Source organism: Nyctibius grandis, chromosome 26 (assembly GCF_013368605.1).
Source record: "Nyctibius grandis isolate bNycGra1 chromosome 26, bNycGra1.pri, whole genome shotgun sequence".
Taxonomy (NCBI): Eukaryota; Metazoa; Chordata; class Aves; order Nyctibiiformes; family Nyctibiidae; genus Nyctibius; species Nyctibius grandis.
The window spans coordinates 4,301,081-4,316,820 of record NC_090683.1 but is presented as its reverse complement, the minus strand read 5'-3'; the positions used below and the strand labels follow the sequence as shown (position 1 = coordinate 4,316,820).

General features: G+C 49.7%; 1 protein-coding gene across 7 annotated transcripts in view; it reads left to right on the top strand.

Moving 5' to 3' along the window:
- Window positions 1-15,740, top strand: part of MAPT (microtubule associated protein tau) — a 51,757-nt gene that overhangs the window by 23,485 nt on the left and 12,532 nt on the right. For 4 of the 7 annotated variants that reach the window (XM_068418976.1, XM_068418975.1, XM_068418974.1 and 1 more), the window contains exons 3-11: window positions 468-554; window positions 1,946-2,032; window positions 3,631-3,696; window positions 6,347-7,234; window positions 9,830-9,876; window positions 11,567-11,746; window positions 12,862-12,994; window positions 13,641-13,691; window positions 14,139-14,404. In XM_068418976.1, coding sequence (XP_068275077.1) covers window positions 468-554; window positions 1,946-2,032; window positions 3,631-3,696; window positions 6,347-7,234; window positions 9,830-9,876; window positions 11,567-11,746; window positions 12,862-12,994; window positions 13,641-13,691; window positions 14,139-14,404 — 1,805 coding nt within the window. The remainder of the gene's footprint in view (window positions 1-467; window positions 555-1,945; window positions 2,033-3,630; window positions 3,697-6,346; window positions 7,235-9,829; window positions 9,877-11,566; window positions 11,747-12,861; window positions 12,995-13,640; window positions 13,692-14,138; window positions 14,405-15,740) is intronic. The other 3 variants (XM_068418979.1, XM_068418978.1, XM_068418977.1) reach the window with 1 other exon arrangement.

Below are 15,740 nucleotides of genomic sequence, written 5' to 3'. Positions count from 1 at the left end.
TACGCCAGGCCCTTTACAAAGACTTGCTGGTTTGCAATGATTAGAATTAACACATCATGGAAGTGTCCAGCAGCCTGCTCTGGGAGCGAGGCTCGCGGCCCCAGAAGTGGCAGAGAGGACAACAGTCACTCAGAAGTTGTACATCTTTTCTGCTTACGTTGCTAAGATCTCCTTTCCTGCTTGTGCCATGCTTTGCTGTTTCTAGCTGTCCAGTTCACTGGGCTTTTCTTTTGCTGATGGGTTTCTGCTTGTTCCTTTTGGTGATGACACTGGTGCTTTTGGTTGGCATTTTCACGCTTTGCTTGCTTATTAGTTCAGGTATTCTGTACTTTCCAATTACAGTTTCTTGCTGCTGTGGATCTGGGCAACCAGATGAACCAGTATGAACCAGTATGAACTCTGGTTCATAACGCACAGGCCATAATTCATAGCCAAGGACTTGTTCTAAGTATTTGAATGTTTTCCAGGCTATCCCCTTCAGATACCAGTCGATGATGGATCGGATGAGCCTGTTTCCGAAACATCTGATGCTAAGAGCACCCCAACTACGGAAGGTGGGAGCTCTTTGACTTATTGCTTTGAAACCATGATGGATGGGGTCGTGGTAAACCTTGCAAAGACTCACCGTGCCGTGTTCTGATGGGGTTTCTCAGAGGGAGCGTCTGCACTCTTGGACAAATGCCCTTCATTAGTCTCATCACAAGCGATGTTTGCCACTCTGCAGAATGAGACAACGAGCTTTAAAGGTGGAGAATGGGTTGGAAGGCAAGAGAAGGTGAAGTGTTTGTTATAGTTCAGGAAGTTGTTTGCAGTTTGTTTCCTGAAGACTTTTTGCACAGTGACCGTGAGCTCCCGTTAGGTCGGCGCAGCTGGGAGCAATCCCATGTTGTGCGCCCCCAAGGCCAGAGGTTTGAGTCATTGTGCTCCCCCAAGGTGCTGGCAACACGTCCTGGTCACTGTGTTCGCTTTCAGAGTTACCTGTACCTCATAGCTCTTTTTTTGCCCCCTCTGTATTTATATGTTCATTAGTACAGCATGATTCATGCTAGAATGATGAGACGGGCAGAGTCTATACATGAACCAAAACTTGGTGCTGATGTAAAGGTCATATTGGTAGGACTCGGGCCATGTCTGTGCTGCTCCAGAGTGTTTTCTGAATGCTATGTTTGTAGAAAGAATCTAATTCAGAAGTGGTCTAGAGACTTGTTCACCGTTTTAATTAACTGCACTTTTTGTGTTCCTCTGGCTGCTTTAATCCCAAGTATCTGCCTCTTGGAGACTTCAGGTAAAGGCAGTAGTTTGCAAAATTTATCTAAAAGGAAGGTGGACAGAGATGCTGACCAGTTCCAGTCCCACTGGAGGTGTGGGCTTGCTGTGAAGTGGCTCAGTTTCTGTGAATGTGGCTCAAGAAATCAGTGTGTAAAATCTGGCTGGTGCAGAAGAGGATGTTGTGACTCTTCCCAGTTGGACTGGGACTGTCATGACGAGCAGACATCCCTCTGGTAGATGGAGCCAGGTATCTGTCTCAGAGCTGCCCAGAGTGCGATACGATCACAGTGCTCGGATGGTTTATGAAGGTATCCGATGGGAGCTGTTCTTTCCTGCTCCAGACCAGTGATGTCCCCATGCAGACAGCATTGCCCTGCATGAGGATCAGGCACCAGTGGCTGTCTTTAGCTGTGCGTTTTCAGACAGTGTTTATGGTAAAGCCTTCAGCTGCATAAGGAGTACACTGAAGATGTGCGGGTTGTGTGGCAGAGGGGGCAGCTCATGGTGTCCCTGCGATACTGGCTTTGCTGCGTCATGCTCGGTTGTCTCCCTCCACAAGCACTGGCTCAAGGGAGGGAGTCGGGTGCTTTTCTGAGCAAAAAGTTCATCAGGCACGTCCTGGCCTCCACAGGGTTTTGCCACTCGATGGCTATGTGAAAGCTGCCTTGTTTTTCAGATGTCACTGCACCTTTAGTGGAGGAAGGAGACCACGAGGATCAGGGTGGTGTCGAACAGCACGGGGAGATCCCAGAAGGAACCACAGGTGAGGGAGACCGAGGTGCAGTTTCATCTCTTGATGCAGACAGAGGAGAGAGCTCGACTAGTTGGTGCTTAACAATAACACTGCAAAACCTCTCGCAGAGATGCTTTGCTCCTGATGCGTGCTTCTTTCTTCTCCACGTCTTAGCTTGCAACTGTCCTCTTGCCTTCCCCATCCTGGGGGAAACTAGCAGCCTTTTCTTCTCTCTTTCTCAGCTCCACATCTGATAATCTTTCTGTCTGGTCTCTCTGTGGTGGCTTCGCCTCCCATCTCCAGGCTAAGCGCTTACCTGCCGATCCCGGTCATCTCTGCCCCTCTGCCAGCAGCTCTGCTTTGCTGGCCAGGCGAGGTGGTCACCGCAGGACCTTGCTGTTTGTCTCACTGGTGCTCTCGCTCAGCCCAGCCCATGCAGTTGTCTTTGAAGCAGCAGGTGAAAACCAGGCCACTGCAGCAGTTCTTTGGCTGCCGGCGTGTTTTAAGGATAAAGCAGAAGAAGTGAAGTGGCTAATTCAGCCTGAATGCTCTGTGGGGAATCACTGCACCTGGGCCTGGTTTTCCAGGGAGGGATGGGGGTCTTCCAGAGGCAGAGTGAGCTGCAGCAGTGCTGTGGGTGTACCAGAGAGCAGGGGCTCCTGGGAGAGTCAGGTCTCTATGTGAAAAATGAATATGTGTCCCCTGTGCAGTAGCCACTGGCTTTTCCTGGAAGCATCAGGCAGGACCTGATGGTGGTGGGTGGAAATGGACTTCTGCCAATGTCTGAACGCTGAAACAAGCCCACAGCACACTGCCTTGGGCAGCCGAATTGTCTATCCTGCATCCAGTTGCCAGGCTGCTGGTGGAGCCCTGGGCTCACCTGCTAGCAAGGATGCGCAGTCTTTGGTTCAAGATCTGACTGTAGCAGGGAGCCAGGAAGAAGCAGTGTGTCCTGAACTCCTTGGAAAAAAATGGGGAAACCAGAGAAAGTCCTGGTTTGGCTGTAGAAGTGTGACATACAAATCTAATTGATTAAGCCAATTTGAAAGTAGTCATATAATAAGTTGAAAAAATTCTGATAGAGACAAACCATCATTGCTGTGAAGAAAATTGTGCTTCTATAATGTACCAGGATTCCTGAAGTGTCAGATTTATATCAGACAGACTCGGATTTATGGGTGTCAAATAGCCTCAGCAGAATTCATTACAGTAAGCTAGGTCATAGACACCAAGAAGGCAGGGCTCAGGTAAGAGTTAGGCATTCACGTGAGTGCTGCCAGCAACGTAAATGCTAGGTGGGGGTAGCAGAGGGGATATAAATCCACAAGTTCCCCTGCTCTTTAACAGCCTGTTTGCTGCACCTCTGCCTGAAGGAGCCTGTACTAACCTGCCACCCAGGATGTGCGAGTTGGTGAAACACTCCTCCAGTCTGGTACAGCACAAGCTGAATAAATCTAGGTAGATCCATCATTGGCATGGGTTGATTTCCTTTCTGATACTGCCCTGCTCATAATACAGCACTGATGGGCAGAATCAGCAGGGAGGTAAATAGATTCTCCAGACACACACTTAAACTTAATTCTTGTTTTGATCATGTTTTTCCCATTCTTTCTTTGAACTGGGACCAGCTGAAGAGGCAGGCGTAGGAGCCACCCCCAACCTGGAGGACCACGCTGCAGGAGATGCCTCTCCAGGTTAGTGAATTATCTGTCGGTGGGGTCCAGTTATTGCTGCCCACCCATGTGGCTGGTTGCTGGTGGCTTGGGAATTGTCTTCTGTAATGCAAACACTCTGCACTGTACGAGCCGTTGTGCAGTTCTCCCTGTTCCTGACAAGGGAGGGTCATACATGCTTCGAATGTTCCAACATACTCATTTCAGGGAACTGCAGCTTTTCATGCACCAAATTTCTCTCTCAGATGGCTGAAGCCCTGGTGCATGTTTGTCCAATTGCAAAACAAGCATCCTCCAGGCTCGAAAAGGTAGAAAACAGAGGTGGGATGGTGCAGGCAGCCAGGAGGAACTGCTCAGCATTGAACAGAGTCAGCTTTGGGCCCTGCGTGTCACACATGAAAGAAGTGAATTGTTTCTCTAATTACTGTGTCTCTTTCTAACTTGAAACATGTCTCAGACCTACTCACTGATGACCTGACTTTAACATAAAGGTGTTTTTTCTCATCCCAGTCTTAGGGAGTGTGACTGACAAAGCCAGTGAGCGTTTATAGAGCATTAACTGTGCGTCTGCTCAGACGAGCCAAGAAATTATCCAGGAACCTCCTGGCTCTCTGGAAGCTCTCTTGAGTCTGCTCAGTTCAGACTTGACTGAAAACTTCAGGATGGGATTTTCCCAAAGCACCCAGTGCCAGCTTAATTCTGTGCCCAATGGAGCAGACTTAGGGGTTCAAACTCACTTTGATCTTGCTGTCTTGCTAGCACTGCTACACCACAGCGCTAATTTGGTGCACTGGTTAAAATCTTGGTTAAACTCCATTTTCTAAGGTAGTTTTCTGTGCAATAGACGTAACAAATTCCTCCAGCTGCTTGGGCAGCATCTTCCCTCCTCATGGCTGCATTAGTGCATTTACAGACATCTCTGTCTTTTAAAGAAGTAAATAGGTCTTTGCCTTCTCAGCTCAGGGAAGAATTCACGTCGTCTTTGCTTTCCACACACAGATGAACACAGTTATGCACAGTCTGCTCCCTGCTATTAAAATAAAACCTTTGCTTGCCTGTCTCTTGGTTCACGGAGTAGCAGCTCTTCTGTATTTAACATAGTGGCAGCACTACAAAAAAGAGACAAAGACTGCTAGCAGGAAGGGAGGGAAGTTCTCTCTTCTGTCTGCCCTGTTCAGTCTGGTTGTAGCTGCCGTTTCTCAGCAGATTTTTAATAAGACCTTTCTGCACTGTCCTGGGATCTCTCTACTGTCAGAGATGGGGACATACAGCTAGCTGGAGCTCTCGTATAACCTATATATGATGTTTCTATGTTCTCATGTAAATTGTTACTTCTCTGATAGCGGACTTGTAATAATGCACTGCTTCCTTTTAATAGTTCTCTTTGATTTCTCTTAAACCACAGTTTCCGAGGTCTTTGTGTGGTCGTTTCACTTAACCATTACGGTTAAAGTGGGGAGAACACTGGTAAAAGACTGAGTCACTCTTGACTTCTTCTTTTGTTGTTTTAATCTTGTTTGTTAATCTAACGAAGCAACAGTTGAAATCTCAGTACTGAAGTACTCTGATCTAGGCTCTTTAGTTTACCCGATCCGTGCTCAAAAAGACCGAGGAGTATTTGAAGCTGGACAAATTCATAATGTAAGGCGCACGTTCTTACTAGGGCAGTTGACTTTAAAGCAATTTACGAATGTTCAGGGTGAATTCTCCATCGCTCAGTGCATCTTTGCTTCAGTTGAATGAATTTCTTACAGAAAAGCTCCAGCTCAACCAGAATATATGACTTAATGCAGCAATTGTTGGGTGAAATTGTAAAAGTCTGGGTCATGCGTGAGGTCAGCGATAGAACATAATTCTCTCTTTTACCTCCTGCCAAAAAAAAGATCTGTGTCTCTGTGACCTTAAAGTTTTGGGTCTTAAGTGTCAGACTTTCTACTCTGCCCAAATGGTGGCAGCAGTGGTGGAGCTCTAATGAGTTTGAGTGGGTGCAAATTGCTCTGGCCGTGTGGCTACAGCCACATTTTTGCTTACAGTCCTTTCCACTGAGGCTGTCTGCTCCACTGGCTGTTGAAATACACAGCAAGAAGAGAGAAGACATAGGAGTGCTCTTCCCCAAGCTCATTAGCAATAGAAATGTTCTGGAGAACAAAGCAGAGGTGGTTTGAGCTCTGGGAGGATGTAACTGGTGCCACGTCTGCATGAACATCTCCTGCAAGGGAGGAGGGACTTGAAGGGATTTTGTAAGCCCATGAAAGAGGGGAGGGCGTCCGGCCTGGTTTGTTCAGGCCCTTGAGGCCAGGAGAGGTGGTCCCTGACCAGCAAACTGATGGTCCAGTGGTGGTATTAGGTTAGAAAATGGGTGTATTCTTGGCTTCTGAAAACCTCTATGGCTAAACCATCTCCGACACTGGGTCCAGGGAGGAGTCTGGTCTCCCACCCGCTGTGGCTGTCACTGTTCCTGATTCCCCTGGGGATCAGAGTTTCTTTAAAGGCAAAAGCCACTATAGAAGTGAGTTGTCATCGATGGGGTGATGTGGGACTTGCATTTAATCCTCTAGACTGATCGTAGAAATCCTTAAGTCTCTCTTCAGCATTTCATGTCTGACTACTGATTTGACATGCCTGTGCTAATTGTTTGCCCATGCTTCATACCCTGCGTCTTCAACTCCAGGGGAGCCACACTCTCCAAAGCTACAGTCTGGCCCTCAGGAACGTGTGGGAGATGCAATAAAAAGAGAAAGCCAGCCCACAAAGCAGGGAGCTGGGGTTCTTCAGCAGCCTCTTGTGTCGCATGAAACGAAGGCTACAACAGCAGCTCCCACCAGAATCGAGGTCACCATCCCCATACCCCTGGATATGTACCAAGACTCCAGGCCAGCTGAAGACAACAATGAGTTGTGGGATCGTCGAGGCAGAGAAGGCATTGGTGTGGATCCAGCACTGGGAACAGAGCTAGGTCGTGGTGTGCACGCTGAGGGGCTGGCAGGAGCGGGTGGCACAGATGGCTCCCTTATTAAAGATGGGCCATCTCCTTTATATACCAGAGCTCCATTAAAAGAAGATGCCAGTGGACAGGAAAGAGATGAGGACCGTGATATTGATGAAACTTCTGAACAGGATTTGCTTTCGCTGGTGGGACAGCATGTTTCACCAAGACCTGAGATGGGCTTGCGTCCAGCAACAGCCAAGGAAGCTCTTGAAGAATATGCCTTTGAAGAAAACAAGTCCAAAGATGTCCTCAGAGACATACCAAGGGAGGCACTTCTTGTTGAAACTGAATCACATAAAGCAGGAAAGGACCGAAAGGAGAGGAGGCAGCCATGGACGGGGGAAGAAGACACAGGTGTTACCCCATCAGAGCCTTCTGAAATCATCTCCCAAAAAGAAGCGGAGCCTGGGGAGGGAGAAGATTCTGGAGCCTTGCTAGAAACAGCCAAACTCCCCGTTGAGTTAAAAGATGACGTGGAAGACAAAGATGCTCCTTTGGAAGAGGCTGTGCCAGATACAGGAGAACGCCGGACACCCAAGAAGAAGCCTTGTCGCGTCCCTCTCCTAAAAGGTGTGTGCAACGTTAGCCTGCCCTGAGCTCACACTGCCGGTGGCTTGCTCATGACAAGGCTGCCTGAACCACCACTACAGCTTGCTGCCACCTCTTGAATCCTGCTGCTTGGGAAATGGCCTGGACCTTTGCTGTGAACTGATCTACAAAGTATCACTGCTTCTCCCTCCCACTCCTTCCCTCCTTAGTTTAACCCTGGATGTCCTGGCATACCTGCCAGACCCTTACGCTTCGGTTTTGCGTCCCTTGCATGGTGCTGGCGTGTGTCCCTGATCATGCTTTGTTCACCTGTTTTTGTTTTGATTTCCTGGGATCTGTGGGGTGGGCACCTTAACTCACATTTGGCACCTTAACTCACACTTGGCACCTTCCCAGAGGAGATGAAGACCGGATGGACGTTGTTCTGGCATGTTGGAGTGGGGCTAACCTGGCGCACGCTGCAGCTTGTTCCAGCAAGACGTGTGCCATCTGGTTTGCATGTGTCCACTCTCTGGTCCAATAACTCTTTATATTGTCTTTCCTAAAGAGGAGGGAGGAGGACAAAGGCAAGTGAGGTGGCAGGTCTCTAACCATGGAAAAGGCCCCACGTTGGTCCTGTTTCTTGTACTTTCTCCATAAATATCCACCACTGACTGCTGTTGGAGGCAAGGCCTGCAGCTAGCTGGACCTTTGCCCACTGCAGGGCATGTCCAATGCTCTTCCAAAGCATCCTTCTCCGACCCGCGTTCTGGATGGCGTGTCCCTGGGTGGTCCAACGCGATGGCTGTATTTGGGGGGTTTTGTGGGAGCTGCCTGTGTGTGTGGAGGCCCGGCTCTTGGGGGCATCTAACAGCGTGTGTGTCTCTAGGCTAGGCTGGGCTCGAGGGCAGGCAGACCCTGGAGCTGCTGTGTTCGTGCAGCAGTCTCAGTCTTAGCTGTCTTGGGTGAAGGTCTGGGTTAACCCCTCAAAGCACGAGTATCCCTGCCAGCAGAGCAGCTCTTAGACCTTTTATTTCTCCAAGAGCTACTTTCTACCTTTTCTGGGGGTCAGAGGGGTGTCCCTAGGGGCCCTCCTCGGTGGCCAGACGCAGGTTTTGCAGTGAGTCGTGTTAACAAGCTGGGGCAACAGGACACGTGTCAAAACCCGATGGTGTCTCAACGTGTTGTACCTCCGCTCTGGCTGTCCAGGGCCTGGCCTGGGGGAAGCTCTGCTTTTCAGCCCAGCGCCACATCCCAAAAGCTGGCTTGGCTGCTTCCACGAGCTTGGAAATCCTGCTTCCCCCCTCTCTGCTTTGGCAGAGAGAAGCGTGCTCTTTGCTGCGCGGGGTTCATGAAGAAATTGTTGATGCAGCTTTTTCCATTGGAGCTAAAGCTCACAACGTTGTTTCTCGTTGTTCACTACCTCAGAAGCCAGCGGGAAGCTTCGCACGTGTGCTGCAGGGCATCAGCATGGCTTGCTATCGCTAGCATCGGAGCCTGAAAACGGTGGGGATGCGTTGCCCACAGTCAACCAGTTTCTGATTCAATAGCAGGAATTTCTTTAATTAATTAATGATATTTTCCTTCAAAGACAGAGATACCTTGTGGCTGTTCAGCTCCAGCCTTGCTCCAGTCTGTAGTTTAACTGAATTTGAGAAGGACAGTGCAGCCAGCAGCGCTGGGAGTGGCTGCTGGGATGGGTCAGGGTCGTCAGTGCTGGATGAACAACATTGTTCATGTCACTGGGAAAGGGCTGACCCCTCAGGGCAAGTTTCCGAAACACTGGGGAGAATATCAGCAGCTTTTCCTCCCAGATTAGGGAGGAATTAGTTGAAGACTGGGAAAAGGGGCTTTGTTGTGAGTGCCTTACAGTACAAACATTACTTACTCCCTATTTCTAATCTCCTAATTAGTAATTCTGCAGTCTGTTGTGCTTGTAGACTAATGGGATGAAACACTGAAATATTGTCAGTCACTTTGTGCTTGATGTGAATCAAGTAGGACAACAGCTAAAACCTTAAACCCCTGCAGGGGCTGACCCAGCTGGGAGGCGCTCTCTGTGCTGGGGAGGCAGAAAGGAGTGTGTCAGGAGAGGTGGGAAGGAACAACGGCCAGGTAGAAAAACGCTTTGCAAAGTGAACACACTGAACAACAGCTTTAAAAGAGATCATGGGCAACCTGGTGCTGCTAGGACTGGGGCATCCTTCAATTGTAGTCTTTATTTATATGATGGTTAGAACTAGTGGGGGTTTTGGAGAGGGAGACTCGTGTTTAGGGTTGAAGAGAACTGTTCTATCCTAAACCAAACAGGTGCTACTGGAACTGAGCACAGATCTGGACCAAATCATCCCATACAGACCTTGTGGCGTGTGTCGGATGCTCCAGTGATGACTAATGCACTCTTGCCTGTGCACAGGATAACTGTTAACCCAGAAAGAATGTGTTTATGTTATGGAAGTATTTCTGCAAGAAATGAGTGACTTTTTGTAATATATCTAAGAATAGTGTTTAATTTAAGGGAGAGCAGGAGCATGGAACAGCCACCCAGCATGTGTGTTGCTGTAGCACAGGCATTATCTCTCTAGAGTTTAATGACCAGTCCCAAAAAATAGAACTCTGTGTGTTTCCATTTGTCAGGTCATATTGACAAGGAAGGGACTGAAGCTGAGGAAAAGAAACCGAAGGTAAGCTGAAAAACAAAACCAGAAGTGACGCCAACCCCCTACGTGCTGTGCATGTCCCTGACTCCCTCTTCTGCTCTCCTGGACTGCGGTTGTGCCTCTTAGGAAACCTTGCCATTATCTTCCATTCTTCTGTCTGTCTTTCAAGAATGTTTTTATTTTTTCTTCCCTTACCCTGGCTTGGATGGTGCAATCCCTGGTGATCTTTGAGGGCGAGGAAGCGAATCAAATCTAAAACAAACACGTGGCTCATCAGGTTGGGTGGGTGGTTAGAGAAATCATTTTCTCAGCCCAAGACCAGAAAGCAGACAGCTGGCTTTGCTGGGGCAAACTGGTATGAAAGCAAACTCAAAACTGCGTTGGACTGTACTGGGGATAAGCACTGTGACACTGAAAAGAGCAAGACGTGTAATTAAAAAGTTAAATTATATAATCTAGGCCTTGCAGATGCTGTGTTCTGAGTAAGAGAGTTTAATAGTGAGTAAATTCCAGAAGTTTATAAAGATATCTGTCACACTCCTAATTTGGAGGAGGTTTAGTTCAGCTGGCCATTAGCCTGGCTAGTGCCTGGGTGAGATAATGGACAAGCTGATGGACAGTTTAGTGGGTGAAAAATTAAAGCTGAGGAATATAATTATTTTCAAACAATGTGAAATAGGGTCTTTCTCTAGGGAGGTTTGACATGGTTGTATCAGGCTAGACGTTTGACATGATACCAAGCAATTGTCTAGATAAAACAGTGATCCATTGTTGATAAAGCAGGTATGATGGGGCTGAGAGACCTGGGAGCAGTCATCTGCCTCTCCCAGCAATGCTGGTGTTGATAGTGCTGTACCTGCAGCATCTTTGCCAGTGGAGCACATAGAGAGTTTGGGAGTAAACAGAGCAGTTCGGATGGTAAAATGTGCTGCTGGTGTGGAGGGTGGTGGCGAGGGAGCTGGTAAAGCTTGTAAAGGGTCTGGAGTGTATGACCTGTGAGGAACGGCTGAGGGAGCTGGGGGTGTTTAGCCTGGAGAAGAGGAGGCTCAGAGGTGACCTTAGTGCAGTCTACAACTACCTGAAGGGAGGTTGTAGCGCAGTGGGAGTCGGCCTCTTCTCCCAGGTAACTACCGATAGGACAAGAGGACACAGCCTCAAGCTTTGCCAGGGGAGGTTCAGGTTGGACATTAGGAAGCATTTCTTCTCAGCAAGGGTCATTAGCCATTGGAAGGGGCTGCCCAGGGAGGTGGTAGAGTCACCATCTCTGGAGGTGTTTAAGAAAAGCCTGGACATGGCACTTAGTGCCCTGGTCTAGTTGCCATGGTGGTGTCAGGGCAACGGTTGAACTCGATGATCACAGAGGGCTCTTCCAACCTCGGTGATTCTGTGATATTCTGTGGTCTGTGAGGGCAGGCTGTCACGGGGTGACACTTTCCCCAGAAAGGAGCCTGGGTGTTCCTGCACCCGGTGTGAGGAACAGAGCTGAGATATCCCATGCTTGCTGGTGCAGCCCTGGGACCACAGCAGTGCCCCGGGCCCCACAGCTCTTGCCCAGCTCTGTGCTGCAGGGGGAGGGTAGTACCAGCCATCGCCTCTCCCACACCCAGTTCTGTATTGCACCTTCTAATCCTGTTTAATGTCAGTGATCCCCTTTTGTTTCCCTCCCATACTGATTTTTTTTTTGTTCCAATTTTATTTTCTTTCCATGTTTAAGAAATCCTCACCTTCCACTGCCAAACCCCCAGGTGACAGACCCTCCATCCCCCCCCAACGACACACCTCCTCTAGCACAACCCCTTCGAAAACACCCTTCAGCCCTGCTTTCACCTCTACACGAGTCTCTTCTGTCACATCCCGACCTGCCAGTATGGGAACGCGAGAAACGAAAGCCAAGGTAAGGAAATGGGATGTGAGAGAGGCAAAGCTGCCTTGGGGAGTACCTTAAGGCATTCCTGACAGGTCTGGCAGCGCTTGGCTGGGCAGTTTCTCCGTGACCCATTCATCAGAGAGGGTGGGATGTGCTTCACCTTCCTGTGGCCATGGCCAGACTCGGCTCCAGTTTGGGTGTTTGAAGCAACTGGGTCCGTCTCACCAGCCCGTAGGCTCCTTGCTCTGTGTTACAGCAAAAATCTCTCATTGCTGCAGGGTGTTACCTGGTCTCCCTGAGGCATTTCCAGGTCCCTTTATGCTCTTCTGTGCTCTTGTTTTGCAGCTTTATGCTGTATTTTATGGATGTGTTGGCTGTAAACAGCAGATGTATTTGAAATGTGCCAGAGCCAGATCTGCCAGGTGCTACACAGCGAATAGGAAATGCACACACATCCATGGCTTAGACTACAGTGTAAAAAGGTAGCTTGGAGTTTCCCTTTGTGGTGTTTAGTCATACAGATACACCCGTGGTGTGGGGAAGAGCCGAGACTGCAGGTCGTGGACAATGGGATATGGTTTTACCACGATAGGGGTTGCAGTGGCTCTGCTCTGGTTCTCTGCTGCCTTGGGACCAGTCAGCTTGTAAATTTTCACTAAAACATTAGAAAGTGTTAGATTTGGGGAGGCTTTTCTGCAGGATCAGAAGACAATAAACAGCATATTGCTGTTTACGTGCTGTTACAGATTATGTCCATGTGAGGTACAGATGAGCATAAAGGCGTTGCTTCTCTCTGTTTGGGGTCTGGCACTGTACTCCTGAACGGAGCCTCTGGTCTAGCCAATGGATTTATCTTCCTTACAAAATTTTAGCAGCACAGGGGGAACCGAACGATGAAATTTAGAGAACAGACAAAGGAGTTGAACATACTTTTTAACCAGGCCTGAGAGTGCAGTGAATAATGTAGCTGAAGCTTAAGAGCCCACGTCACAGATGCCTGCGTTTGGGGAAACCCGTGGGAGCTCCTGTGGGCTCTTAGGGTAGGAAGCAGGAGGGTCTCACGTGGCTCTGATCCATGAGGAGTGATAGCCCATCCCTGGGCAGATCCCCCCTACATCAGCCTTTCCCCTTTGCATCCCCAGGGCCCGGAGATGAGAGGTGGCACGAAGACGGCCACGCCGCGCTCTGCAGCTGGGCAGGCTCAGAGGAACTCGACCAGTGCCACGCGCATCCCGGCAAAGACGCCCACGGCCCCCAAGACCCCTCCCAGCTCCGGTACGTGATGGCGAGAGCAGCCTGCACCCACCTTCCCGTGGTATCTCTGACTCCAGAGGCTCTGCTTTGGTGGGGCTCCCAGGCTCTCCGTGCAGTCATGTTGGGCTAGTGGACAAATCTGCCCTGGTGCAGGCTGGGGGTCCTGCCCAGCACTCAGCAAGGGCACGGCCAGCAGCCTGAGGTCTGTGTGGTGACTCGGAGAGCTCAGCCTTGTCACGGGGCTGGGGATGCAGAGCAAGGGATGATTCCTCCAGCGTGAGCCTTTGTGGGTGCTGCTTTATCTGCTTTGTTCATACAGTTACCATTGTGTAGGCGAGGGCAGTTGCTTTATCCCTTTGGGATTTCCTCCAATTTGGAAGATTTAGGCACCTCCATTTTTTTAATCCATCTATTCCTTTTCTCTGAACAATATTTCATAAAGACCTGGGGCAAGAGGATCAATTCTTCGATTGCAGGAATGGAGATTAGCCCATTTTTCTCAGAGAAGAAAACCCCAGAAAGCATCAGGCATTGTGAATTGCCATTAAAACGGTGCATTTCACTGAATATATATATATTTCATACGTAACCAGAGCTGCATAAAACCTTAAATCAATTAAATCTCCAGCTTTATTATGTTTAAACATCTTTCTCATTCATTAAACAGGCAGAAAGGAGCAGAAAAAGCCACCTCCTGCAGCAGCAAAGTCTGAGAAAGGTGATGTTTAAGAGTTTTCTTCTTCCATTTCTTTTCAGACTGGGGACAGTTCTCAGCTGCTCAGTGATCAGCCTTGTTTAATTACATAAAATAATTTTGTAAAAATGCTTCCAAATTTCTAATAGAAAAGCGGTTTTGTTTGAGTGTCCTTTGTAATGTGTCATGCATGCTCGGGTCACGCTCGGGTGGGGAGTCTTACTGATAATCCAGACAATAAAGACCATCTTCTGAGATATTAGGAAATTGCCTTTAATCACAGTTTTCCCTTTAAAATGAAGTAGAAGAAAGCGCAGCCATCTCCCCGCTGCTGATGGTCTGCACTGGGAGTAGCGGGTGGGCCCCAGGACCGGGCAGATCAACCCCATAAGGGCAGGCAGTGAGTGGGGAAGGGGTTGCGTACCCAGATTGCTGATCCTCTGCTTGCCTCCCTCTGTCTGCAAACTTCAGGTGAGCAGCCAAAGTCTGGAGACAGAAGCGGTTACAGCAGTCCCGGCTCCCCCGGGACTCCAGGCAGCCGTTCCCGCACTCCCTCTCTGCCCACCCCACCAGCCAGGGAGCCCAAGAAGGTGGCAGTGGTTCGCACACCACCGAAATCTCCTGCGTCTGCCAAGAGCCGCATCCAGCCGTCAGCCGCGCCCATGCCTGATCTGAAAAATGTGAAGTCCAAAATTGGCTCAACTGAAAACCTGAAGCACCAGCCTGGAGGTGGCAAGGTACATGTGGACTGTGCTTTCCAGGGGCCTGTCTGTAGGGACAGCGGGTGCTTGGCGCTGCATCTGGGAAGGGAGAGCCCTCCCTGGACCAGCAGCAGCCCAGCTGGGGCCAGAGACACAGCAGTGGGCAGCTGTGCTTCAGCAGAGCTCCAGCCTGATTCTGATTTTGGAGTTTGTTGGGCTGATTGGGTTGGGTGCTTGTCCTGAAACTGCTTGCCTGGCTTAGTGCAGTACTGCAGAGAGCTTGTGATGTGGCTTTCATGGGGTGGCACGTCAACGTATGGACTGGCTGCCGGGGGAATGACATCCCCTTGTGGTGTCCAGTTAGGGAGAGCAAATTGTGACCTGCAGCCCCAAAGAGCCGAAGGATCAGGGTTGTGTTTCTCAACCCTGTACTGGGTGATCTGGAGCAGCCCCTTCAACGCTGCCTCCATTTCTTCATTAGCGGGCAGGCAGGGTGGTCTCCTCCCTGCCAGCGTCCCGGGCTGGGCACAGTTTTCAGAACGTGATTTTGGATCCAACTCTTGGCGAGGTTTTGGGTTGCACTCTGCGCTCAGGTGCTGTCTTGCTCCGTGATGCAGTGTGGCCTGGCCAGAACTGCTGGCACTATTATCCCTTCAACTACTAGTACTTTCCACTCCCAGAGAGGCTGTTCCATGAGCAGCAAAGTGAACTCCGTGCTCCGAGTGCTCAGGAGCAAGGGTCTCACGTTAAATTTTGCAAGCCCAGCAAGAGGAGAGTTTGGGTGAGGGACTGGTGTGAGCTAATCCACCCGTGCAGCCCCAAGAGCAGCAGTGTGTGGTTACACAGCTCCAGCTGTGATGTTGGCTGCTCAGCACCCATCCTGGCCTCTCTGCACTGCTCCCTTGTCCTGCGTGTCCTGAGGCTTCTATAAAAATCCTCCTTGCTGCGTGGGTGGAGACATGAAAGCACCTGGTTCCTCTGGGTGGCTCTTACGCAGATGTTAAACGACAGACACTTTGGTGTGACAAGGTAACTCCATGGCTCTGAACGGTTGACTTTGGCATGGGGGGGAGGCTTTGAGATGGCTTCTCTTCACCATCTTTAATGGCAGCGTGCTTTTCCATTTCCTTATGTGCATTTTTCGCCCTGGCTGGCGATTTGCTGGGCGATGCACGTTTTGCTTTGTCCTACAATGCAGGGGGGCTCTGGAGCCTGGGCAGGGCTGCTCTGGCCATTGCTCATGAGCAGAGCAGCGTGTGTCCTTCCAGCTGCTCGTGTCCCAGGACCTCAGCCCTCCTGCTGCTTAGCACAAGGCATAAGATTTTCCTGCCGCCCCCACAAAACGTTGCTTTTCAGGGATTTTTAGAAGGAA